Here is a 24,828-nt window from a genome sequence, read left to right as displayed (position 1 = left end):
TATGCCCCGCATGTGGGGGAAGGTCGTGGGGGTAGCAGTCTAAGCAGGGATGCCCAGACCTTCCTCTCCCCAGCCACCTCCTCCAGCTCCTCCGGGGGATACCAAGGTGTTCCCAGGCCAGCCCAGAGATATAATCTCTCCAGCGTGTCCTGGGTCTGCCCCGGGGCCTCCTCCTAGTGGACGTGCCTGAAGAACCTCCCCAGATACTTAAACTTTTCCACTTGAGGAAGTAACTCCTCCCCCACCAGGAGAGGAAATTCTGCCCTTTTCCGTTCAAGAACCATGGAGTTGGTGCTGATCCTCATCCTGGCCGTGTCATATTCAGCCGCAAACCACCCCAGTATATGCTGCAGGTCCCCCTCCTGAGTCACCCGATGCTTTGCCAGAACCTTTTCTAGGCCAACCAAAAGTCTCCTCCCACACTGGAGTTTTTGCTTCAGCAGCTGCCAAAGCCGCTTTCCTCTTGGCCTGCTGCCAGCCGTACCTCGCAGCTGCTTCGGTGGCCGGTACTACGGAGCGGTGTTACTGGCTTATCAGGGTAACTTGTCGGATTTAAGGTAGTCTGGAGAAAATGTAAGTGAGCGAATATGAAGTCCATTTAAACTGTGGTACCTTAAATCCAACAAGTTACCCCGATAAGCCTGTAACCCCGCTTCGTAGTACAGGCCACTGGAGTCCTAGTCCAGTTTTTACTTACGTTGATATTTTTACAAATAACTAGAAGCATAATGGTTACTTGAGCAAAAATATTGTAGTACTCTCTCTATGCCTGCTGTTATAATTCTTCACTGTTGCTCCCCAGCCAAATGCCAGATAGCCAGATTCAAGAAGGAAACTGTACTTCCGAGTATAACGGTGAAGTGAAGACATAAGTGGAAGATATTCAACCTGCTCTTCATTTTTTGGAAAAAAAAAAGATTTGCAGTTCAAAAACCAAATATCACTGTGTTTGTAAAGTTTATTTCTAGTCATATTAGACACTATAAAATTTAGTTGCAAAAGCTGTATCTGTTTGGAATAAGTTTAAGTCGTTTAAACTGACTTTGGTGCATGGCTTTCTGCAAAGCGATGTCACCAGACACACTTCAATGCACAGCCATGTTAATGTGCCTCTGGATGTCACTAAAAGCACAATGTAGTCCTCCAACATTTAAAAATTTTAGAGAAGGGAAAGTGATTAATTGTCATTGTTGACACACATTGTGCAACAATGAAATGTGTCCTCCGCATTTCACCCCTATGTCTCATAGCAGGGGGCAGCTAATTCAGTGCCCAGGGAGCAGTGCTTGGGGGTGGTACTGTGCTCAACGTACCTCAGTGGTACTTTGTTGGTCAGGGATTCAAACCAGAAATTTTTCAATTACAAGTGTGCTTCCCTAAGCATCAGGCCACCACTGCCACACAGGAATCCTTGAGGACTGTTACTAACTAGCTTTCTTAGTATAAAATTAAAAAAATACATTTTGAGTTTTGGGCTGACAAAAACCCTTGTCACACCGTCATGCCTGTTTTGTCTCCCAAACCACTTGAGTCCCTAACCCCGCCCCCTGTGTCCCTAACCCCACCTCTGAGTCCACAACTCTACCCCCTTCTGTATCTCCTTATCAGTACCTGCTGTACAATCCAGTTTCATTACTCATTCTTCCCAAGACTGCTGAAGCTCTCCGACACTTTATAACCCTCTCTACTGTTTTCAGAATGAGCACCAAGGTGTGGACTGAGGAGCAGTTCAACTGCCCCGTGTGTCTGGACCTGCCTAACGACCCTGTCACCATTCCCTGTGGCCACAGCTACTGTATGGAATGCATCAAGGACTACTGGGTTAAAGATGACCACATCGGGATCTACAGCTGCCCTCAGTGCCGACAGACCTTCTGTCCTAAGCCTCCTCTGTCCAGGAATACCATGCTAGCGGAGGCTGTGGAGCAGCTGAAGCGTGGTGGCCTGAGGTCTCGGGCCTCCATCAGCAAGCCGGCAAACACTTCTTCTTCAGGGGGCGCCCCAGCTCCTGCAGGTTCCGCCCCCACTGCGAGGGTGCTCTGTGATGTGTGCCAGGGTGACTCCCAGCCCGCGACCAAGACGTGCCTGGTGTGCCTGGCATCCTACTGTAAGGCTCACCTGAAGCCCCACCAGCAGGCAGCGGCGCTGAAGCACCACGAGCTCATCGCTCCCACCGGCCAGCTGAGGCAGAAAATCTGCGGGAAGCACAAATACCTGCAGGAATTCTACTGCCGTTCATGTCGGCTTTTCATCTGCTGGCTGTGCATCAGCCACGACCACAAGGAGCATGACACAGTCTCCACCAAGGCTGCACGAGATGAGAAGCAGGTAATGTTCACTGGTTTTTACTGTGACTCCCCAGGATCAGGTGTTATATTACTTTCTGTCCTGCTGCAGAAGGTCCCCAAGGTGGGGCTGATTCCTGTATGGTGGCTCTGAGACTATGTGGCCTGGGAACATTCTTGCCTACATTCTTGTATATTTAGCTCAGCATGCATTGCCTCCCCCCCTCTATATGTCGCGAGCACTTTCTCCCCTGATTGCTGCTGCATGTGCATTCTGTCAGTTGCCGTGGCATGTTTTGCCATGTTTATAGTGCGAAGGCATCATTGTTAAGTGCATTGCAATGAGATGCCCTGGCATGTTCCCGTGCAGAGAGCTGGTGTTTGTGTGCCTTTTGCTGTAGCCCGAGCTCCTGACGTCACAGCTGGAGAACCAGAAGAAACTCGAGCAGAGGGAGAGTGAGCTGAAGGAGATGAAGAAAGTGTTGGAGTGTCTCAAGGTGGGCCATCAATCTCATAGGTCTGCCTGGGACCCCATCCCCAACACCTGGATAAGGGAGTGAGCTGCTTAACAGAGAATGCAAAAGGAATGATAGACAGCCAGATAATTTCACTTGACTTGTTTCACTAGTGTTTTGGTGAGGGCGACCCCTCCTCTGAGTACTGCAAAAGTCTTAGGCCACCAAATTATGCTTACAGCTATTTTCCTGGACAGTATATATGTATTTATTTTGTATATGTGGAAAAATGTTAACATTTCTTAGCATTTCTTAATGCTAATGGTTGAATCCAGCAGACATATGGGAAACTGGATGATAACTGCTAATACTGGGGTGATTTGTGGAGAGGTTATGAAATAGCAAAGCTGACAAAATGCATAAAACCATAGTTAAACTACAACATAAACAAAATTAAAACATAACGTAGTCTTACAAGTTCTCGAAAAGCCCTGAACCCCAGTCACTGAAATGCTTACTGGACATGGAGAGATGGAGGAATGTACAAGGGCCTTGCGGCCTGTTCTGCAGGGCTCAGCAGGACGGGTCCAGCAGGACGCTCCGGTCATCCTGTCCCAGCTTCAGCGCTCCGTGGAGAGGCTACAGGCTCTGGTTGGGGAGGTGATGGAGTCTAGCGGGCGGGACAAGCTAAATGAAGCCCAGGAGGTGGTGGACAAGCTGGAGGCTGAGATCAGCGAGATGAAGAGGAGGGACTCCGAAATGAGAGATCTGCTAATTTGTGAGGATAACATCCACTTCTTGCAGGTAGCGTCTTTTTTTGATAGTTAATAGTTTTATGGTGGCTTCAGCGACATACACTCAGTGGCTGCTGTACACCCAAAAAGTGCAGGGTGCTGACAGGAAGCTGTGAAGCTCGCACTTTTGCACATTCTCGCGGCTCTCCCCCACCCACCTGGCAAGCGCAGGGTGCTGAGAGGAAGCTGTGAAGCTCGCACTTTTGCACATTCTCGCGGCTCTCCCCCACCCACCTGGCAAGCGCAGGGTGCTGAGAGGAAGCTGTGAAGCTCGCGCTGTTGCACATTCTCGCGGCTCTCCCCCACCCACCTGGCAAGCGCAGGGTGCTGAGAGGAAGCTGTGAAGCTCGCGCTTTTGCACATTCTCGCGGCTCTCCCCCACCCACCTGGCAAGCGCAGGGTGCTGAGAGGAAGCTGTGAAGCTCGCGCTGTTGCACATTCTCGCGGCTCTCCCCCACCCACCTGGCAAGCGCAGGGTGCTGAGAGGAAGCTGTGAAGCTCGCCCTGTTGCACATTCTCGCGGCTCTCCCCCACCCACCTGGCAAGCGCAGGGTGCTGGCAGGAAGCTGTGAAGCTCGCCCTGTTACACATTCTCGCGGCTCTCCCCCACCCACCTGGCAAGCGCAGGGTGCTGGCAGGAAGCTGTGAAGCTCGCGCTGTTGCGCATTCTCGCGGCTCTCCCCCACCCACCTGGCAAGTACAGGGTGCTGGCAGGAAGCTGTGAAGCTCGCGATGTTGCGCATGCTCGCGGCTCTCCCCCACCCACCTGACATGTGCAGGGTGCTGGCAGGAAGCTGTGAAGCTCACGCTGTTGCACATGCTCGCGGCTCTCCCCCACCCACCTGGCAAGTACAGGGTGCTGGCAGGAAGCTGTGACGCTCGCGATGTTGCACATGCTCGCGGCTCTCCCCCACCCACCTGACATGTGCAGGGTGCTGGCAGGAAGCTGTGAAGCTCGCGATGTTGCACATTCTCGCGGCTCTCCCCCACCCACCTGACAAATACAGGGTGCTGCCGGAAAACCCCATCCTCTGTAAATTGTAGACACTATGTGAAAACTGAAATGCTGGAATCACATCTGGCCCCCAGAATCACAAGACCCTCAGTATGACAGAGACCATGCATATTGGCCATTATAAAGTTTATATTTGTGTGCTTTATGTACTGAATCACAGCCTCTGATTGTAGGACCAGGTGTAAACAAGCAGGTGTGCTCAATAAGGTGTCTCCTGGGTATACATACCTTTGGAAAGATCATGAGGAACTGATGGTATGCTCTGCTCCCTGAACTCCTTATCTCCTGCAGCACAATGAGGCTCTCTGTGGCCCCCTCGGCGATAGTGAGCTGCCCAAGGTGACCGCGCACCCTGACGCATCCTTTGAACTGGTGCGTAGGGTCTTGCTGGACCTGCAGCAGGAGGTGGAGGACATGTGCAACCAGCAGCTGAGTAAGATCAGTATGACAGGTAAGTTTGCTTAAATCAAGACAAACACAAGTGTGGCATCCAGGGGTGTTGGAAATTTGGGGGGGTGGATTGCAATAATTAAATAAATGGATGAATGAATGAATGAACAATCAAGAGCGTGTTCCTTATCTTTTATTGTGAATCCGCCCGTTACTGAGGTCAATCCGCTGCGCACACAGAGCATGTTCCTTCTAATATTATTTTAAAACCTTTCTTACCTTGTATGCAAACATGCTGTGACCATGGCATGTGCCCATTGCAATGTTGTGATATACATCACAACCCCCCGCCCCCCACAACTCCTTCCGATGCCACTGGTGTCATCATTTCAGGGATTAAGATTTGTGGTCATAATTGGAGAATCACTTTCAAGTGATTGACACTAATGCTGTTAGTCAATTACTTGAAAAGATGTCATTTTCTTTACAGTGAAAGACACAACAGTGTTTACACTGGGAGACAATAACGGTAAGGCCAGTTTGGAAGCATCTGTATAGCCACACTCACAGGCACCAGTAATTACTTTCTGTCTGGATGGTGAAGATAAGTAACTAGATTTGGTCATTTGACAGCTATTTTCAGCAAGTTTCAGTTACAGCAGTGATCTGTTTCAATGAATATCCAGTCCTTTAGGGCACTGTTTCTCAGCTGGTGGGTCGCGACCCAAGTGTGGGGCTTGTGTAGTTTAACTTACACAAAAATGTTCTGTGGGCAGAAGGAAAAAATGATTGGTTCAGAGAGATAACCAATCAGATTGTAGAGGAGGTTGGTCCAAGCAACTTGACTAGGCGGGACCAAGACATACGATTGGTTGGTCTCACTTCCTCTAGTTGCTTGGAGCAACCTCCTGTACAATCTAATTGGTTATCTCTCTGGACTAATCAGTTCTCCTTTTGCTCTCAGAGCATTTTTGTGTAAGTTAAACTCCCATGAGCAAAAGTGTGGCGTGGGATCATTTCCATTGGGTTGCAGGTTTTTTAACAGTTCATGAAAGTATCATACTACTGTTACTCCATCATTTTTTGTGAAATTAATTTGGTTACATTTTTTAAAACATTGGATCATGACTCAATGATCAAAGAAAAATGTGGGTCCTGAGTCTAGCCTAGCTGAGAAGCACTGCTTAGAGAATCCATACATGCATCTTTCAGCCATTTACCCCTGCAGCTGTAAGCTTCTCCACAGGCTTTAGACCATGAGACAAACTATTGACCCCCCACCCATCTTGCAGTTATTGCAGCTAAGACTTCTGGCCAAAGGTTCAAGTTCGAGTTTTTTAAGTGTAAGTACCTTTCTCCCTTTAAGAATTAAATGATTCTGAGGGTAAATGTAACAGAAGCGCCAATCAGAGCAGGAACCGATTTCACTGACCTGTAATGTTAGCTGTATGCATACCCGCCCTGTGTGGGGGTTTCCCAGCTGATGGTGGCTGTATGTGTGCCCGCCCTGTATGAGAGCCCCCCCAGCTGATTCTCTATTTGTCCTGCAGTGTTTGGTGGACTGGGCTCCAAAGCTGCGGAAAAGCAAGGCCAAGGTACATCGGCTATGAGAACTTGGACTTTGAAGCTAAATTAACCTCACGCCACATCCTTTTAATCGTTCTATCGGTTACACAGGGCCAGGGGCTTCCCCCGGATCCTCACACAGCGAAACACACGGTCCAGGTGAGTCTGACACTGGGTTTCAGGGTTCCTCTTTTCAGATAAGCTTGATATTTTTCACATCATATAATGAATTTTTTAATTGGATTGAATTCTCTTTCAGAATAGTGGGTAACATCGGAAGAAGAGAGATACTCCTCCCTTAAAGCTCTGGCTTAATGACCTTGCAAACACATCATATCTGGAACAAATACGATATACTCTTTGTGACAGACTCTCCTCTTTCAGTAAAATTTGGGCACCTCTCTACATTTCTGCAGTTATAGTTTTTTGGCTTCTCATTATGACGAACTAGCTAGACAGCTGGGACTGGGACTGGGGTTGTGGGTGTGTGGGAGGGTATCGTATCATATTATGTTGTGTTTTGTAATATATTTTTATGCTATGTGATATTGTACAAAAAAACAGAGCAAATATGTGATTCTGTAAATTCCATTGGCATACAACATGTGAACTGCTCAATAAATATATCTTAGGAAAAAAGAATAGTTGGTAGCGTTGTTGTCTCACCTTTAGGGTTCAGGGTTCAAATGTCACCTCTGCTCTGTGTGTGGAGTTTGTATGTTCTCTCTATGTCATGTGGGTTTCCTCTTGCAGTTATGCAGATGGACTGTCTCTAAATTGCCTATAGTTTATGATTGTATGAGTGTGTGTGTGCCCTGTGATGGACTGGCATCCTGTCCAGGGTGTACCCCTGCCCTGTACCCTGTGATGGACTGGCATCCTGTCCAGGGTGTACCCCTGCCCTGTGCCCTGTGCCCTGTGATGGACTGGCATCCTGTCCAGGGTGTACCCCTGCCCTGTGCCCTGTGTTGGACTGGCATCCTGTCCAGGGTGTACCCCTGCCCTGTGCCCTGTGATGGACTGGCATCCTGTCCAGGGTGTACCCCTGCCCTGTGCCCTGTGTTGGACTGGCATCCTGTCCAGGGTGTACCCCTGCCCTGTGCCCTGTGATGGACTGGCATCCTGTCCAGGGTGTACCCCTGCCCTGTGCCCTGTGTTGGACTGGCATCCTGTCCAGGGTGTACCCCTGCCCTGTGCCCAGTATTGCCTGTAATAGACTCCAGCCCCCCCGATAACCTTCATAATGACCAGGATAAGTAGGTGGAAGTTCCATCCTTCCATCCATCCATTATCTACCACTTTTCCGGGTCGGGTCGCGGGGGCAGCAGTCTAAGCAGGGAAACCCAGACTTCCCTCTCCCCGGCCACTTCATCCAGCTCCTCTGGGGGAATCCCAAGGCGTTCCCAGGTCAGCCGGGAGACATAGTCTCTCCAGAATGTCCTGGGTCTTCCCCGGGGCCTCCTAGGTGGAAGTTGATTGGATGAATTCTTTTTACAAGAATACCAATGATTTCTGCACTGTTTGTCAGGGAATGACACACAGACATAGATTAATACAGTATTTACTGAAACTCTGGTATACAACTCGATACAAATACGTTTCCTGTGTCAGCGTGGTTCCATGCAAAGGGATGTCAACATAAATGTACGACTGACGTAGTGAGGGTCTTTCAAGAGGGGATGAAGATGTGAAAGAGTAAAGGTATTACTCTGAACTGTGAGGTGAAATGAAAAGAAAGCAGCAGGAGGAAACTTGTGTCCAGCATGGATTACAGGGCAACAAGAACGACACGGGGCTTCAGGCCCAAACGGTTTATCACACTCTGATGCTGAGGATCTCTGCGACTCAGTCCGATAGACCATTACAATCCTAAACGTCCATCTGTTTTCCTGAAAGTTGTCATCTTCCCCTGCTGGCGGGCATCTGCTTCTTGGTGGTAGCTCCTCCTGGCACTTTGGGCACCTGGTACCTCACAGCATTTGTGGGAATATCAGTGTAGGCAGAGTTCACCCCCAACTCCAGCGCTGCTGTGGCCCTCAGCCTTCATGACTGTCTTTGCTTGTTTGCTTTCTTTACACTCCCTTTACACTCCCTTTACACTCCCTGTAACACCTTAAAGTCAAAGAGTGACGAGGTATGGGCGAATTCTAACACGTTATCGTTCATTATTCAGCGGCTGGTCTGGGCACTCTGGACGTGAGGAGCAGAGACGAGCCAGTCGGTGAGGCCTTCACTCAGATGCATATGCTTGTCTTACATATGGACACGTGTGTACTCATTGTGTGTATCCTTCAGTTAACAGAGACACCAGGAACACAGAACCTGGTGAGAAAAAAACCACCCATGTGTCTTATATGCACAGATATATACAGCTACACTCACCCGTGCTGAATGAATGACGGGCTCTTTTCTCACTGCAGCAGCCAGCCAGCAGAAGGAGCCAGAGGCCTCTAGCAGAGATGAAGTTCCTTGTTCCCACGCTGCAGTGGAACCTGGATCAGGAAGAACCGCAGTTCAACAGAAAGGTGAGTGCAAGTGAAACACTTAAACTCCAGCAGCACTTTTTGTGAACATTGTGAATTAAGTGTGAACAGTTAAAGTACTCAAGTGATTTTTCAAATCTAAAAAATTTGACCTTGTATCTTTACTGATTGGGTAGGGTGACCACATGTCCTCTTTGTCCTGGACTTGTCCTCTTTTTTGGGGTGTAAAAAAGCGTCTGGCCAGGGTATCTAAATTGCTTGAAATGTCTGTGATTTTGCTCTGTTTCATATTGATATTTGCCATCTACAGCCAGAGTACTTTCTGCGTACATATTTCCGTTGCTTTGACACCTCTCTTTCCATCCTGCCCTCAGTGTTCTCCTTTTGAGAGCTAAAATATGGTCACCCTAGGCTTTGCATCTGCTGATTAGTGACCCCCTTTCTTGTCACCTTCCCCCCAGTGACGCCGGGTGCAGGTGGGACTGCACGTCCTCCACCGGCAGAGGCTGTGGGCACGGATGGTGTGAGCGCGTGTGCGTAAGACCGGTTGCTCTGCACACATCCCATAACAGACTCAGTAACTGCGGTAACAAGGAGGACGCTGCTTATGCTCAGTGGTGGCTGAAGTGAGACTACGCTCCGAAGTGTGCAGGTTTTTGGTGACATAACGAACTCTCACTTTCTCTAGGGGGATCAGCTGGCACCCAGCCCAGTGTGACGGTCATCGCCAACCAAGGTTACCCTTCTATTCTGCTAATAGGAAAAAAGCTAAGCATCTCTTTTCTTAGGATTCGATTAAACTCTCAATCTTAAAGTAGTAAAATTTAATTGCTATGTAACAGTCTGGGCAAAGCATTGTATTGGTAAGTGGTTTATCTGTCCATTTATCTATTAATACTGCAAACCTGTAAACAAAGAATATTCCACACTTTTCCTACTGTGTTAGATTCACCAGAAAAATGTTTCTCTCTTCTTGGCTGCAGTCAATCCGAGTCTCTTTTTGGACAGTCTGACCTCTGACGGTCCAGGGCACCATGTCCTCCCAGTCTGTAAGTCTTCTCCCTGCAGTACCCTGGATTTTGATACAGCTGAACCTGACCTTTGACCTTTCTCCCTCCTCTACCAGTGACAGAAATCTCTGTGCAAAGTCTGCAGTGTCCAGAACCCAGGACCAGGCCTGAGTTTTTGCAATGTGAGTCGGCACTGGGATCGAAGCCTTTAAATGTCTGGCTGGGAACAGGACCTTTGTCATAACCCTCGTCTCCTCTCTCCTGCTCCGCAAGATGCTTGTAAGCTGGTCTTCGACTGTAACACCGCCCACCGCCGGCTGCGTCTCTCAGAGGGCAACACCAAGGCCACCCTGCAGCCTCCCACGCAGCCCTACCCCGACCTGCGGCAGCGCTTTGACGGCTGGATGCAAGTGATGTGCAGAGACGCGTTGACTGCCAACCGCTGCTACTGGGAGGTAGAGTGGAGGGGGAGGGGTTCCTCGCTGGGTGTGGCCTACGCGGCACTAGCCAGAAAGGGGACAGACGCCCGGGCGGGACTGGGATACAACGCCGTCTCCTGGAGCTTGGAGCTGTCGGACACCTGCTGCTCGGCCATGCACAACAATGAGAAGCAGGACATCATGGTGAGCTACTCGCCACGTGTGGGCATCTACCTGGACCAGAACGAGGGCAAGCTGGCCTTCTACAGCGTCGCCGACAACATGCAGCTCCTGCACGTGTTTCACGCCAACTTCGTGGAGCCCCTGTACCCTGCGTTCGGAGTGGGCAGCGGTGTGGGCATCGGCCTGGACTTTGCCCTGGGGCAGTTCAGCTCCACAGTGGACAGTGTGAAGATCTGCTCCATCTGAATAGCAGGAAGGTTCCATTCCTGCTATCATGGGAGGGGGAGCTTCCTGCTTGGGGACATACTAATTTCTGGTGACCATATGCCTATGTCAGGTTTTCTGGGGCAGGGGAAACACAATAAAATGACAAAAACATGTTTTTCTTTGCTTTATTAAAAAAGACTTGCATTCCCTTGTAGTGCAGGCAACCGTAAATCTTGAGCACCCCTCTATAAGCGGGTTAGGAATTTGTCACTGGCACAGACTTGAAGACTGCTTTAGTTTCATCACACTGTTGTGAGCATTGGTAAGAAATTCACAAATTATGCTTCTTTAAGATACTTCATTTTCCTCTTGGTCCCACCCAAGACAGAATCCCTTTGAAAGCCCCCGCTACCCCCTGCCAATCATCATATACACACAATCCATGCTGGTACTTCATAAGAAAAAAGGTCACCATTTCCGGTTTTCACAAATTTAGTATAAAATGAGATCCCTCAGGTGCATAAATATGTATCAGGCAAAAAAGAAGCTTAGCCCTAAATATCACAGTGCACAACGCATACAGATTTCCCTTGAAAAAGTTACATTCCATTTCTGAAAGGAACATCAAGCACGCTAGCAGTCGGTGTCTGTCTCACTGCAATGCTTCACGGTGGACATGTATCTGGGCTGACGGGAGTCAACAGTGTCCACATTAATATAATACAAACATGCATTAAATAAATCAAAACCTTTAACATCTTAAAACTGCATTTAAAACTAGTGTAATTCATTTTCAGACAATAAATACTCAATGAAAATAATATGTTAGTAATTAGTGCAGGAGATCAGGAGGAACAGCACTCAGCAGGACTGGCTTCTCCATGCAGGACGTCGCATGTGAACCACAAGCTGGCCGACTACGGTGATGCATTCTGGTGGGCATAAGCACGGCAGTGCTAACCATTGAGAGAGAAACCAGTAACCATTAATGGGTGACAATGAGACTCGCAAGCTGCCGCTCTCTGGATCGCCGGCCGGCGTTTTGTGCTGGTCTCCTTCCATGGAAAAGTACCGATGTGCATTGGCATGAGCCACGGCTGTGGAGCACGAGGCCCCTCTCTCTGCTCACCCCCATCACCCCTCTGCTCACAGCCTCGTTTTCCACTAAACATCCCAAAAACGTCTTTCACACATTCCTCTAGCCCTCAACACGTATGCATCTGCCCTGCTTCTCCATGCTCAGGGCCCACAGACCGGAGCTGCGCACAGACCGGAGCTGCGCACAGACCGGAGCTGCGCACAGACCGGAGCTGCGCACAGACCGGAGCTGCGCAGATGTCTGACCTTACAAAACAGATACAGGGACCCTGAAAAACACAACAAGAACTGCAGAGAAATACAATATTACAGCTAAAACTCAAGTAACAGTAAAGGATGCTGCTCCTTTTAATACCTGAATCAGTCTGTTTTGGGTTTTATTATAGTTGTTATGAATATTCGCATTATTATCTTTTTGCTTAATACCGGCATTATTATTACAGAGTTGCCATTTTTACGTCCCTGTATTTCACTGGGATAATTCAGGATCCACACCTTTCAGGGGAGGAACTCAGTGGCCGTGAGATTAACAAGCTCACATTGGCTCCCTCCTCTATGGAACGTGTGCTAGTTTACAGAGGTGGAGCTGAGGATGATTATCTGTCAGTAGATGGACCCTCTCCAATGTCAAGCCTGATGCTGCCGTGTGTGGCCTGTTTGTGGGACAGAGAGGTAAGGACAGTGTTTGGTTCTGTGGGAGCAAGGCTCATGTGCGGTGGGGGTGTGAGCTGCGGCAAAGGGCCGCTCAGGGGCAGGCTCCAGCCCCCCACGACCGTGGGAAGGCTCTGGTTCCGACGCAGCCTCTCCAGGAGGCTGCAGCCGGCCGCCACGCAGGGCAGGGCAGACTCCGGGGCCCTCGGCGACCCCACCTGCAGCTTCTTAGTGAATCCGAGCCGCTGGAGCCGCTCGGCTAATCCCAGGGGGGGCGGATCGGCCTGCGGTCGGCCCAACCTCAGCCCGTACACGTCCTGGAGGAAGAGCTCAGCGGGCCGGGAGGCCAGGAAGCTGTCGGAGGAGGCAGCCGGCTCGAACGGGCCCAGCGAGGGGGGGTCCGCATGCTGCAGCAAGCAGGGAGGTGTGACAGGAGCTGGCCGGCACTGGGCGGAGATACCCTTCTCCAGCAGGATCCTGGCCAGCCCACATGGTGCCATCGGGGGCAGCGATTCCTCTAGGCTGAGCCGACAGGGAGTTACAGGTGTGCTGGGGCCCGTGCGCATAGAGCTGGGTATGTTGCTGGTCACTGCCACCAGGGGGCGGCAGAGAGAGCTAGACAAAATGAGGGAATAAAGACCTTATTGGGATAATGGAAATACATGCAAGCTACCCTCAGATTTAACTGAATTATGACTAAGTCACTTGAACAATGAATTGGTGATGAAGTTCAACCTTAAACTGACCTGGGTGTGACCTGGGTGACATCACTGGGGTGCAGAATTCTGCAGGTGGTGAAGGTGTAGGTGGAGAAAGTGGAGCTCAGGCACTTCCCGGGGTTTCGATCTGCAGATGCAGACAGAGCACTGCTGCACGGCGGTGCCCCTGAACATACCTCAACACACCTGTTCCGGTACAAAGCAGTGCTTGCTGGAGGCTCACCTGACACGACAGAATATGAACTGGAAAGCTGAGCCCCCTGCTGGTGGGCGGATTGGGCCACAGAGGCAGGAGGGGATGGGAGCGGGGGATTTAATCTCCTGCCCTCCATCTTTTCTTCAGGGGTGGATGTGCACGGCACCATAAACACAATGCCCCCCTCTTCCTCCTCATTGTCCTCTTCCTCCCACTTGCTCCCCACACCCGCCTGCCGCCGTGTCCCCGGGGCTCCGTCTGCAAGCCGCTCCTCCTCCTCGTCCTCCTCCGGGTCTGTGAGGCGGTACACGGTGTCCTGCGGTAGGGGCCGGAAGCCCTTGGTAACGACGCCAGGGGGCGGGTCCAGGATGCTGGCCAGGTGCGGCTGGGCCAACTGCTGCCAGTGGTGCAGAGTCAGCGAGCCTGGTGGTGGGAGGACGAGGTCAGAGGTCACGGCAACATTTGACATGTTTCATGAAAATCCAGTGTAATCAACTGAGTATAAAAAGGGGCTAAGATAAGCAGCTAAGCTAATTGGCTGTGTTATGCTAAGCTAAGCGGGTTAGCTAAGCTAAGCGGCTAGGCTAAGCTAACTGGGTAAGCTAAGCGGCTAGGCTAAGCTAAATGGGTAAGCTAAGCTAAGCGGCTAGGCTAAGCTAACTGGCTAACTAGGGATGTGAGCAGAGTGGTAGGCCATACCCTCCATCGGCTTAACAATCTGCAGCTTTTCAGGGAGGAAGGTCTTGTAGCCACTGGCAGACAGGTCAGAGAAGCTGAAGGAGACGGAGCTGCCACCTGGGGAAGTGCAGCCGCCCACCTCTGCCTCCTTCCCCAGCTGCTCCTGCAGCCTCCCCTCCCGCTGGGCCTGGAAGAAACGCAGCTCACAGGCGTGGTTCTGCCTCCGCAGCGAGAGGCGGCGCAAAGCAGCAAGGAGGTCCCCTCCTCCGGGGGAGTCCGGCTGCCCCAGCTGGGCCTGATTCCTGCCACACGGCAGCACGGAGTCGTTAGCATTGCGTTTTTAGAGCAGCATACAGCCACCGAGAACGCGGAAGCCGGTCGTGGGCCTCACCTGGCGCTGTGGCCAGACTCGTCGGCGCCATCTACCTGTGTGGATAGGAAGGGCTGTGCCGTCATCACCACGCCGCCGCGGGATGACCCCGGGATGGCGGCCTGGTGAACGGACTTGTTCATGGAGCGCACCGCCTGGAACACACGTCTCTGGGAGACCCTGGGCACCACAGAACTTTCTGTCAGGGAGGCACCAGGGAATTCCCCGGAACCTTTCCTGTCTGCAGTAGCCCGGCGGGCCCTGCTGTTTGCAGGACCCTAGCTTTCTTACACGATTAGTGTAAAATGACCCAAAAACCTGCACACAGTGTGCCCTGCTGACTGCGGCTGTCACGGAGATTAACCTCTGCTCCTGGTAAGCTCCCTCCTCTTCACTCCGATCCCTCAGCATGGAGCCTTCAATTTCTGCTGCCAGAGAGTCCTAACGTACACACACACACGCGTGTGTCAGACACTGGGACATCAGCGCTCACAGTCATTGTTGTAACAGCTCTCAGTAATGGGTCTCTTGCCCCCTAGCTGTCAGGAGAGGGATGTACATGGCAGTGATATCCTCACATTGTCTGCTGTATAGCAGATATGGCCATAAACCCTGAAATGCTACATTCAGCAAAATGGCGGCAGCAGGTGACGCACCTGGGGGAGAAGCCCGTAGGGCAGGTGTGTATGCAGGGCCGCAGACGGCAGGCTCCGGCCGCGCAGCTCCTTGATTTCCTCATGCGACTCCTGCAGCATGGCAGTACACTCGCTGTTCTCCTCCTGCAGCTCGTTGAGCTACGGCAGACGGGAAGAAGCCCGTTAACTACTGGCACCACACAGAGTACGAGACTGCGTCGGTGGTCAGCTGACAAGCTTTATCCAATGGGCTTCACTCATAGACACTGTCACATGTAGGGAGTGTCAGAGCCCCCCTAACTCACCTCTGCAGTGAGCTGTCTCTGGGCATCCCTGGAAGCCCGTAAGTGGGCCCTCAGCTCCTCCTTTTCCAGGGCCAGCTGTGCAGATACAGGCAGACGGATTGAGAGGCAGGTCATAGGGGGCTAGACCTGCCCCTCCTTGCCCTACTCATTGCCCCCCCCATTCCTCACCTCCTTCACGCGGTGCTGCAGTTCCACGATCTGAGACAGAAGCTGGGCGATCTCCTCCTGGTGACGCAGGAGCTCCTCGTTCCTCTGGAACAGCTCGTCTGTCAGCGCCACCATCTGGCTGTTGCAGTTACCTGGAACAGAAGTCAGGGATTTAGCACTTTTCCAAAAGCAGCTCACCTCTAACCCAATATCCACCCCCCCACACCTGCTAGGTTCTAGGTTCTTTCAGGTTCTACCAGACGCAGGTTCTATCACAGCCCTACCCCAGGCCAGGGCTGAGTGGGCAGACTCACGGAGCTCCTGCACGCAGTCCCGCACCAGTTCCTGCTCCTTCTCTTCGTATGTGAGGGTCTCTGTCTTCAGACGGCGTGCCTGTAGTCACACATATGGCCACATCAGCATGTTCTTGTGGAGTGGAACGTGGGGCCCGGCATGGCTGCCGCAAGGTGACCCACCTTAGACCGCAGTGCCACGTTCTCCTCCTCCAGCTCCTGCAGCTTGCTCTGCAGCACCTCCAGCTGGTTGGCGGTGAGACTGGCGGTCAAAGGACGACGGTACGAGGGTGGCGGTGAGCGGCGGGGCTCAGCCTCAGCCTCTTCCGAGGCGTTGGCCACCATACGCAGGAGTTGGTCTTTCTTCACCAGCTCGTGCTGCAGCTGCCGCACCTGCCAAAAAAGGGGGGGAAAGGAGAGAGAGGGAGAAAAAGGAGGGAGAAAAAAGGCAGCGAGAGACCGGAGGGGAAAGGAGAAACGCAAAAATACATTTATTAGAGGGGAAAGGAAAGACAGAAAAGTGAGGGAGAGAGAGGCACATGCAGCTCGGGGTGATGGTGTAGGTGTGGGGGGCCCGGCCCCTGCTCACCTGCTCCGATGTCTTGGCCAGCTGCTCGTCCATGGCCTCGTTCCTCTCCTGAAGCAGGTGGTTCCTCTGCAGGAGGGACTGGCCAATCCGTGCGGCCAGCTCCAGGTCGCGGTCCCTCTGGAAGTAGAGAGAAGCACATGGCAAAGTTCTCCCTGGTTACAGTTCGGAAAACAGGCGAGAAAAATCACAGACAGTCTACCTCAGCCAGCAGGTGTGTCACCATGGCTACGTCATTATGGGTTCTGGCCATCTGGTCCACCCCGTCAGTGGTGAGGACTGTTGGGGGAGAAAAGGTGGTCAGACACATACACACAGCAGCCTGGGAATCCAAGAGGCGATTGGCTACACACCAACACACAGACAGAAGAGACCCCTACAGGCAAAACTACGGAACTGCAGAAACAAGGTGACAGATCTCTCTACTTCAAGCTTCAAGCTCCAGAACACCCCCCCCCCCAACTGCACACAAACACACACGAGTTTCCAGTACTTAGTCTGGGGTGGGGGCTCTCACAGCATGACCAATCTATCACACTGGGACCTGTGGGGGGGGGGGGGGGAGTTCCAGGACTGGGCTTTTGGAACATGCAAGATACAAGGAACAAGTCATAGGGAAAAAAGTCGAGAGAGGAGAAGCGGTTACCGTGAGACAGGCTCTGAGACCTGGAAGGAGTCAGGGAAGGTTCCAGGGCAAGGAGAGCTAGGGAGAAAGAGAGCGAGGAGGGAGCGGTCAAAAAGAGAGAGGGAGAGTGAGGAGGGATGAAGGTGCTGGAAGATACCAGGGAGCAACAGGAAGCATGGTAGAAGATAGAGGAGGAGCCTAATGGTTGCCATGGGAACCTTTACCGCTTGACACCTGTCACCCCCACCCAGCTGCTGTGGCCCCCTTTCACAGGGAGGGGGGGGGGACCTGCATGAATGAGAGGAACAGTCCCTCCATTAGCCTGCACCCTTATGCACAACACCACCCCCCAGGAGGAGCTGTCACTAGACCACCAGTCAGAGACCTTCACAGGAGTGACTTAAGATGAACGGAGACTGACTGGCAGTGAGGAGGTGTACAGCCAGAGAGACGCTGGCAATGAGGAGGTGTACAGCCAGAGGGGCGCTGGCAGTGAGGAGGTGTACAGCCAGAGGGGTGCTGGCAGTGAGGAGGTGTACAGCCAGAGGGGCGCTGGCAGTGATGAGGTGTACAGCCAGAGGGGCGCTGGCAGTGAGGAGGTGTACAGCCAGAGGGGCGCTGGCAGTGAGGAGGTGTACAGCCAGAGAGACACTGGCAATGAGGAGGTGTACAGCCAGAGAGACGCTGGCAGTGAGGAGGTGTACAGCCAGAGGGGTGCTGGCAGTGAGGAGGTGTACAGCCAGAGGGGCGCTGGCAGTGAGGAGGTGTACAGCCAGAGAGACGCTGGCAGTGAGGAGGTGTACAGCCAGAGGGGCGCTGGCAGTGAGGAGGTGTACAGCCAGAGGGGCGCTGGCAGTGAGGAGGTGTACAGCCAGAGGGGCGCTGGCAGTGAGGAGGTGTACAGCCAGAGGGGCGCTGGCAGTGATGAGGTGTACAGCCAGAGGGGCGCTGGCAGTGATGAGGTGTACAGCCAGAGGGGCGCTGGCAGTGATGAGGTGTACAGCCAGAGGGGCGCTGGCAGTGAGGAGGTGTACAGCCAGAGGGGCGCTGGCAGTGAGGAGGTGTACAGCCAGAGGGGCGCTGGCAGTGAGGAGGTATACAGCCAGAGGGGCGCTGGCAGTGAGGAGGTGTACAGCCAGAGGGGAGCTGGCAGTGAGGAGGTGTCAGTACCTGGAACTTTGCCCTTTGGTGCAATACCAGTTTTTAATATATTTATATTTTAAAACGTTATGGTTAATACAAAAACATATGAGGCAGTGTTTAATATAAACGGTAAAAAACATTAGAGTCTCATGTCATCCACACCAAGGTTGCAACAGATGGATATTTATAGATCTGCTGTCTTAATTTCTGGGGGGACGGGGGGTTTGGGAATTGGCCCAAGTGTCCTCCAAGCCACATCCCCCACCCCCATAACTTAGACCAAAAATTTTCCACTCCAGTCAAATCAAGCCTAATCCTCTGGCTTCTAAAGCAGGCCGAGTTATATACTGGTTCTGCTCCCATAATGCACTAGTGCAGTGAGGGATGGCGGACTGTGAGTTTGCATTTTCCACCTGCATTCAGACACCACGGTGGCGTTTTTCTGCGAATGTAACGGGTGACACGTGGCTGAGCCAGGTGAGGTAATGTCCGCCCCAAACACTCTGGCCCGCCCCCGAATGTCCGCTCCGCCAAGCCTCTTCTACAGCTGCAGCTCACATCCGCTCTATAAATACAAACATGGACGTCTGCCTGCAGAGGAAGGCGGGAACTGAGCCGCCGTGCACGCTTACGAAGCCAGCCTCACCTTCCACTGCACCGCTCCTACTCCTACTTCCTTCCCAGGAGCACTGACCCTTAGCCTCGGTCCTCCTTCATCTCACATCTCCCTTTATGCTCGTCTTCCCCCTACCCCAGCCTCTCATACTTCCCTCTCTCCTGCGTTATCTGCCCCCCTGACCCAAGCAGAGAAATTTTCCCATCTCTGCCAGCTTTGCGCACGGTCACACTTGTTCAGTCAGAGCAGGAAAAAAGGTTAAGGAAACTAAAATTCTGATCACTGCTTCATAATTTGACCATGGGTGGTCAGTGTGAATTAACAGAATGGATAAAACATAAAAGCACAGCAGCACTATAAAGCCACAGAGTGACGCCGAACTCCATTTGGCTGCAAATATGTGGAAGGACTTATTATGGATGTCATCCAATCCAGCACTCTCCTCCTTACGCTGCCCTGAAGGCGCTCAGACTGGGAGGGAACAGAGAAGCCAGCCTGAATGCAGATACAGTCATTCTGTGCCATCCAGCAATTGGCTGAGTCACTTGTCACTCAAGTCGAGCCAGCAAATCAAATCCCTCAACTTTTTCTAAACATGCGCAGAACTCCCCTTTCACTGGCCAAGTATAACCACTCCCTGGGATTTTTAAACACTGGAAAGTTCCTCAACAGCACCCCCTACCCCCCAACTTCAAAATTTTCCATACACATTCCCACCCCTGAGCCAGACACACAGGTCGCTTTGTTGACCTTAGAAAGTGGGCATCTCAGACTCACCCATGTAGGGCAGCGTCTGCTCTGCCAGGACTGGGCAGATGGCGGCATCCTCCTCTTCGGCGCCACAGGGGGGCGCCACCATGTCTCGGCTTTCAAGCGGGTACAGGGACTCACATTCGGACCCAAACCAAGCGGGCTCGGGCTCTGGGGCTTCGGCGCCATCACCTGAGGACGCAGAAGATGACCATGTAATCGCAGTCGAGAAACATTCCACAAGAGGGCAGCATAAGGTTGTGTTGCGGGGTGGTTATGTAAAGCAGGCGTCTGATGGCTTTCAGCGACTGCAGTGATACATGGAATTGTGGGGCGGGGGGGGGGGGTTGAATAACTGTAATCACTTCATCCGAAACTGATGCCTTAAGTGGCAACTGAAACACTGACCTCTGCCGCCAGTGAATGGAATGCAGAACAAAGGGCGTTTTGAGCGCGTGTCAGTGTGCGTGTGTGTGTCAGTGTGTGTGTGTGTGTTGGCTGGCCAGAGCAGGATCTCACACAGCAGCACTGAGATGGACAGCTCAGCGTCTGCGTGAATTTACCTTCACAGAGCAACCAGCACAATCAGTATCTGACAAACACCAGTAACAAAAATGTGTTAATAAACTTAAATCAGTTCTTTTAAATGTAGTTTCCTGTCTTTCCCCCGTAAGACACCTGTAAGAGCTTTGACTGTCTTTTCTGACTTTTGGCTTTGAGGGTCAGGGACCAGTAGAGTCTAAGTGTGGTTTAAATGTTACAGACCTTTTTCCACCTTTAATTGTGGCTGAATTCTTTGCTGTTTAATAATTAGACATCCTGATTTAAATCGGCAAGTGGACGTTGGAGCTCTGGCAAACATAATTAGCATAGATCCCCCCCCCCCACCCCAGGGGAGAGAAGGGTTATACATAAACTCAATGATGGGGGGATTTCACAGGAGGTGAAATCACAAGCAAGGCACCAGAGCTCTTAAGTGAGGGTGCGGGAAAGAGTAAAGACAGACACCCGCCCCCACGCCCCCCTCCCAGAGAAAGGCCCCTCTCCGCGCACCTGAGTCGCTGGAGGGGTCCACCTTCTCCCCACTCTTGGGTTTAACTTCAAACATCTCCTGGCCCTGCTGTGCAGCCGGGGCTCTGGCTGAGGGTGGGCTGCCACATCACATCCTGCTCTGCCAGGAGAAGCTGCCCTGACCAAGACCAAGATTACCAGGGATGTTAGTGGCCCCAGAGGCAATTTCTAGTGCATACAACAGTGGGCATGTACAGGCAGACGAACAGACATACAGGGAGGGGCAAAGACAGTGCATATGGTGCAAACAGGTAAATGTGGTGCAAACAGGTAAATGTGGTGCAAACAGGTAAATGTGGTGCAAACAGTGCAAAGTAAACAAATATAATCCTGAAAAACAGAATATTAAGATATTAAAGAAATATCTACTGATAATAACAACAATAATAATCATAATAATTGTATCATTACAAAGATGAGCAGCTTCCGGGCGTGTTACAGCTGGTGGGGGGCAGGTACCTGTAGAAAGGATCCCCAGAAGCGTCTTTTAAAACACCATTAAAACAACATTTAACCGGTTGCTAAATACACTCCAGTATAGCGCCCCCTGTAGCAGATGGGCAGAACTGTTCATATTGGCTCAGTCAGCGCTACCCTGAGGCCTTGTTGTGATTTGCGCCAGTAAATACAAAAATGGGTAAAAATAATATTAACATAAAATGCAAAAATTGGATGAATGCAACAGATAAACGAACAAACAGTATGATTACATGGGGGAGAGATTAAACAGGGCAGAATTCTAAGAAACGGTTCTGAAGGCTCACAAAGGCGAGGATATAAAATCATAATTCATCTGAAATACGCTTTCTGTGCTTCATCCACACGGATCTCAGCCGCCCCCCCCCCTCCCCTGTCCCGGTTTCACCCACACGGGTCTCAGCCGGGCCCCCCCTCTCGCCTCTCGGATGTGTCCCCTCCTCGGGGTATCTGTTCACCTAAAAGTTCCTAACCCTAACCTTCTCTTGCCGCTATTAAAAATTTTATTTTTTAACTGGTAAATGCAAATAAATGTCAAAAATAACAATGATGCCATTATACAGTGACAGAAGGAATGAGGTTTCATGCATTCCATTCAAATAAATCAGACAATGAGAAGCTGGTGACTGACCACCAGCTTAACACATAACAGTACCATCCATCCTGGATCTGAAACCCTACCAGTCAGTAGTTTTAAGCAAGTTTAGTTGTAGCCCTCAGAACGCATTTCATTTGCTGAATGCTGGCAGCACAGAGCTTCTGGGTTGTTACTTAAAAGACCTTCATCTCTCCTTCTTCTTGTGAGTGAGTGAGTGGGTGCGTACAGTGCCAATAATCCCCCACACTCACAGCACAGCAGGACTCTGCTAAAACCTTAAGACTGTCCCCTCCCTAACCCATGATTTCAGAAGCTCCTGGTGTAGAACATGAAATTCGGAAGCATGCATGAGACATGCCTTCTCATTCAGATTAGAGGTCTAAAGAATGCCCTGGTGTGTTTCTGCTTAAAAGTGCTTGTGTGTGAGGGGGGGGAGGGGGGGGGGTAAACTGGACAACACAGTGCCAGCCCCGTGAGTCAGGTGGTAGGAATGAACCAGACAGCGGCAGAGCAGAGTCACAGCAGAGTCACTGGCAAACACAGTAGGAAAAACACCATCACTCTCACACTGCCATGCAGAGAGGAGAAACGTACACGATTATCAGCATTAACATGCTTTAAATGGTTTTATACCTGTGCTTCAGGTATGTAACAAAAAGCCCTATCTAAATTACATTTGTTTACTTTGTATCCCATTATAAATAAATACCATGTATCTAAAAGACCTAGAGTAAAAAAACAGTCTTCCAAATATCTCCAGAGTATGTGAAAGTATTATTTAATCTTGAAGATTAAAACAGAATCCTTAATACATCAGCACACCAAGCTTGTCCAGCAGAGAACCAATATACCACTTAGTGGACGATCCAATCAGACAATGAATTATAGATCTATGGATCGAATCAGCAGTAAATTATCCTTGAGGTTCTAGCTCAAGGGACAAGGCTGACACCATTTATCCTGACCATGACCTTACAATGAAATTAAATGGCTCTGACCATTAAATAAATCCTTCCCTTTGCTAATGGAGTGACTCAAAAACTGACCTTGGAATGTGAGTGCATCTTCTGAAAGCAATAAAGAAATAATAATTGATAACCCAAAACATACAGAGCCATCTGCCCCCCAACCTCCACCCCCCCACCCCCCCCCACACACACACACACACTTCCAATCCCGAGTAGGAATCACTGAATCCGATAGCATGAGGGAATCAGTGAGCTGTAATCTAAAGCAGACTTTACTGGGAGCTGGGATGGAGCAAAACTGTGGACTGACTGGGGTCCCTGAGGACCGGGTGGAGAAACACTGATCCAAAGACATGCTTCTCAGCTGCCAAAGTCTCAGACTAATTAATTGTTCCCCTTAGTCTTCAGGAAGTTTTTTCCCGCAACTGTTAAGCCACGTTGAGGAGAATGTCACTTGTGGGTTTGGGGGTGCTATTTATGTTGCCCCTGAAGAAGCAGATTCTAAACCCTCTGGGCTGTATGTCGAGATGTCCTCACACGGCATGGATGGTCTCCGCTGAGGAAGGGGGGCCTGCCGAATATGCATCCTATCCGATACTTAGGGGAACTTGCCTCTATTACACCACAGCAGCATCACATCACCTGCTCCTTGCCACCCCAAACACCATCAATCTGAGCTTCAGGAATTCCAACAATACCCTCTCTGCAGGTGTTTCATGATGATGCCCCTCATCACTGAGAACTTCTATAAGTTTGCAAAAAATGTCTAAAGTAAAATGAATGGTCTTCAAATTAAATTATTTATATTACTACATTTTAGACTATGGTCAACACAACATCAATAAATGACTCCACCTTTTCTTGATTGACCGATAAATCACATTCTCATAGTGCCACACATTTTTTTCAGTATTGAACAACCTATTTGTATATTTTCTTAAGTGGCATCTGGTTTGGTCCACAAAATCTAACCCAGTGTAATTTCCACGAGAAACATAAAAAGGTTTTCAACTAGGATTTTTAACAGTTAAACAGTTGCATCACCCACTAGTAAATCGACGCATCTGAATTACAAATATTACTTTTACTGTACCACTAGATCCGCCCTAAGTAATGTACATGAGTACAGCTTAAAGCCATTTTAAATCTACCTCCATTGACTACTGATTTCAAATGTTACAAGGGGACAAACTTTTAATTTCAATTTCTTGACAAATGAGAACTGCTACAAAGAAAACATACAGTTAAATAAAAGAAAAACTATTTCCTTATGTTTCTTTTACTGCATTGCGGGAAGGAAAAAAGTTTCTACTTAGACTTGCAAATACATGTTTACATAATTTATGTCTAAAATTTCACAGGTTTAATGCGGATCCATGCGTGTGGTTCATGTATTAACAACTTCATATGTTACACCAGAGGAAAATCCGGCTATAGATGCGTATAAGATTTTCATGGTAATGCAATTAATCATCACCCTCGCATCGACACGAAAGCATGGAAATATTACGGATGAGTGAAATGCCATAATGATAAAAAAAGGATAAAAATAGATTCAGATCTGATCGCCTTCTTCCGAACATGTATCATCCAAATGACAATGACAGTTAGATTAACGGACAGCCCGCTTGCGGCGTTTCAGTGCCGTGCCTTTCGCTTTATTTCTGGGGTTTCCATAGCCGTTACTTCGGCAAATGCAGCCGCACAGACGGTAATCGAGCACATACCTCTCAGAAACAATTTTATATTCGGTCCAGACCCAAAAGTACACGTGATTCTCTCTCTTCGGAGTCAGAGACAAAAGACAGCTCGGATTTCAGGGAGGGAAGTTTAGGGCACACTTTGGGAAGATTAGGGCCTCATCTCGTCATCAACGGCGGACTCCATTTGGAATCGCTTGGACGTAAAGCAGGGCAGCTTCAAGTTGCAACTTATTAAACTGAGTTTGTGAATGACTCGATAAACACTGTCATATGTGTTCACGGTATTACGTTCTTTGGATAAAAAGTGGCCACTGGAATAAGGCGGCACCGTTAGATGGGGACAAAATGAAGGCGTCATTGTCGTCATCATTGTGCGACTTTGTTTTCCATCC

The 24,828-nt window shown here is 50.4% G+C and overlaps 2 protein-coding genes across 8 annotated transcripts; one reads left to right on the top strand and one right to left on the bottom strand.

The window, feature by feature from the left end:
* The first annotated feature begins 1,652 nt into the window (after nucleotides 1-1,652).
* On the top strand, nucleotides 1,653-10,978 carry trim25l (tripartite motif containing 25, like). Of its 3 annotated transcripts, none has more exons than XM_023842573.2 (16): nucleotides 1,653-2,328; nucleotides 2,687-2,782; nucleotides 3,311-3,544; nucleotides 4,841-5,000; nucleotides 5,430-5,468; nucleotides 6,232-6,282; nucleotides 6,490-6,534; nucleotides 6,617-6,664; nucleotides 8,679-8,726; nucleotides 8,801-8,830; nucleotides 8,929-9,030; nucleotides 9,450-9,521; nucleotides 9,677-9,724; nucleotides 9,972-10,037; nucleotides 10,115-10,180; nucleotides 10,272-10,978. In XM_023842573.2, exons 1-16 carry the CDS (start codon nucleotides 1,699-1,701, stop codon nucleotides 10,844-10,846), a joined length of 2,310 nt encoding a protein of 769 aa, XP_023698341.1. In that variant the 5' UTR covers nucleotides 1,653-1,698; the 3' UTR covers nucleotides 10,847-10,978. The 3 variants fall into 3 exon arrangements, with proteins under 3 accessions (XP_023698341.1, XP_023698340.1, XP_023698342.1); XM_023842572.2 differs by having other exon boundaries at nucleotides 8,926-9,030; XM_023842574.2 differs by lacking the exon at nucleotides 9,450-9,521 and having other exon boundaries at nucleotides 8,926-9,030.
* On the bottom strand, nucleotides 10,979-24,806 carry trak2 (trafficking protein, kinesin binding 2). Of its 5 annotated transcripts, none has more exons than XM_072699898.1 (16): nucleotides 24,461-24,806; nucleotides 20,673-20,808; nucleotides 19,647-19,811; nucleotides 17,132-17,188; nucleotides 16,688-16,764; nucleotides 16,489-16,605; nucleotides 16,083-16,292; nucleotides 15,921-15,999; nucleotides 15,628-15,758; nucleotides 15,460-15,534; nucleotides 15,176-15,313; nucleotides 14,884-14,960; nucleotides 14,541-14,699; nucleotides 14,171-14,451; nucleotides 13,303-13,894; nucleotides 10,979-13,171 (listed from the first exon to the last, which is right to left on the bottom strand). In XM_072699898.1, the coding sequence occupies exons 2-16, from the start codon at nucleotides 20,725-20,727 to the stop codon at nucleotides 12,502-12,504; spliced, it is 2,883 nt and encodes a 960-aa protein (XP_072555999.1). In that variant the 5' UTR covers nucleotides 20,728-20,808; nucleotides 24,461-24,806; the 3' UTR covers nucleotides 10,979-12,501. The 5 variants fall into 5 exon arrangements, with proteins under 5 accessions (XP_072555999.1, XP_072556005.1, XP_072556003.1 ...); XM_072699904.1 differs by having other exon boundaries at nucleotides 14,171-14,336; nucleotides 14,576-14,699; XM_072699902.1 differs by having other exon boundaries at nucleotides 20,673-20,803.
* Between the last annotated feature and the right edge of the window lie 22 nt (nucleotides 24,807-24,828).

The sequence above is a fragment of the Paramormyrops kingsleyae genome, chromosome 1 (assembly GCF_048594095.1).
Source record: "Paramormyrops kingsleyae isolate MSU_618 chromosome 1, PKINGS_0.4, whole genome shotgun sequence".
NCBI lineage: Eukaryota > Metazoa > Chordata > Actinopteri > Osteoglossiformes > Mormyridae > Paramormyrops > Paramormyrops kingsleyae.
Note: the sequence above shows the minus strand (reverse complement) of the source record. Positions and strands in the feature narration are given on the sequence as shown.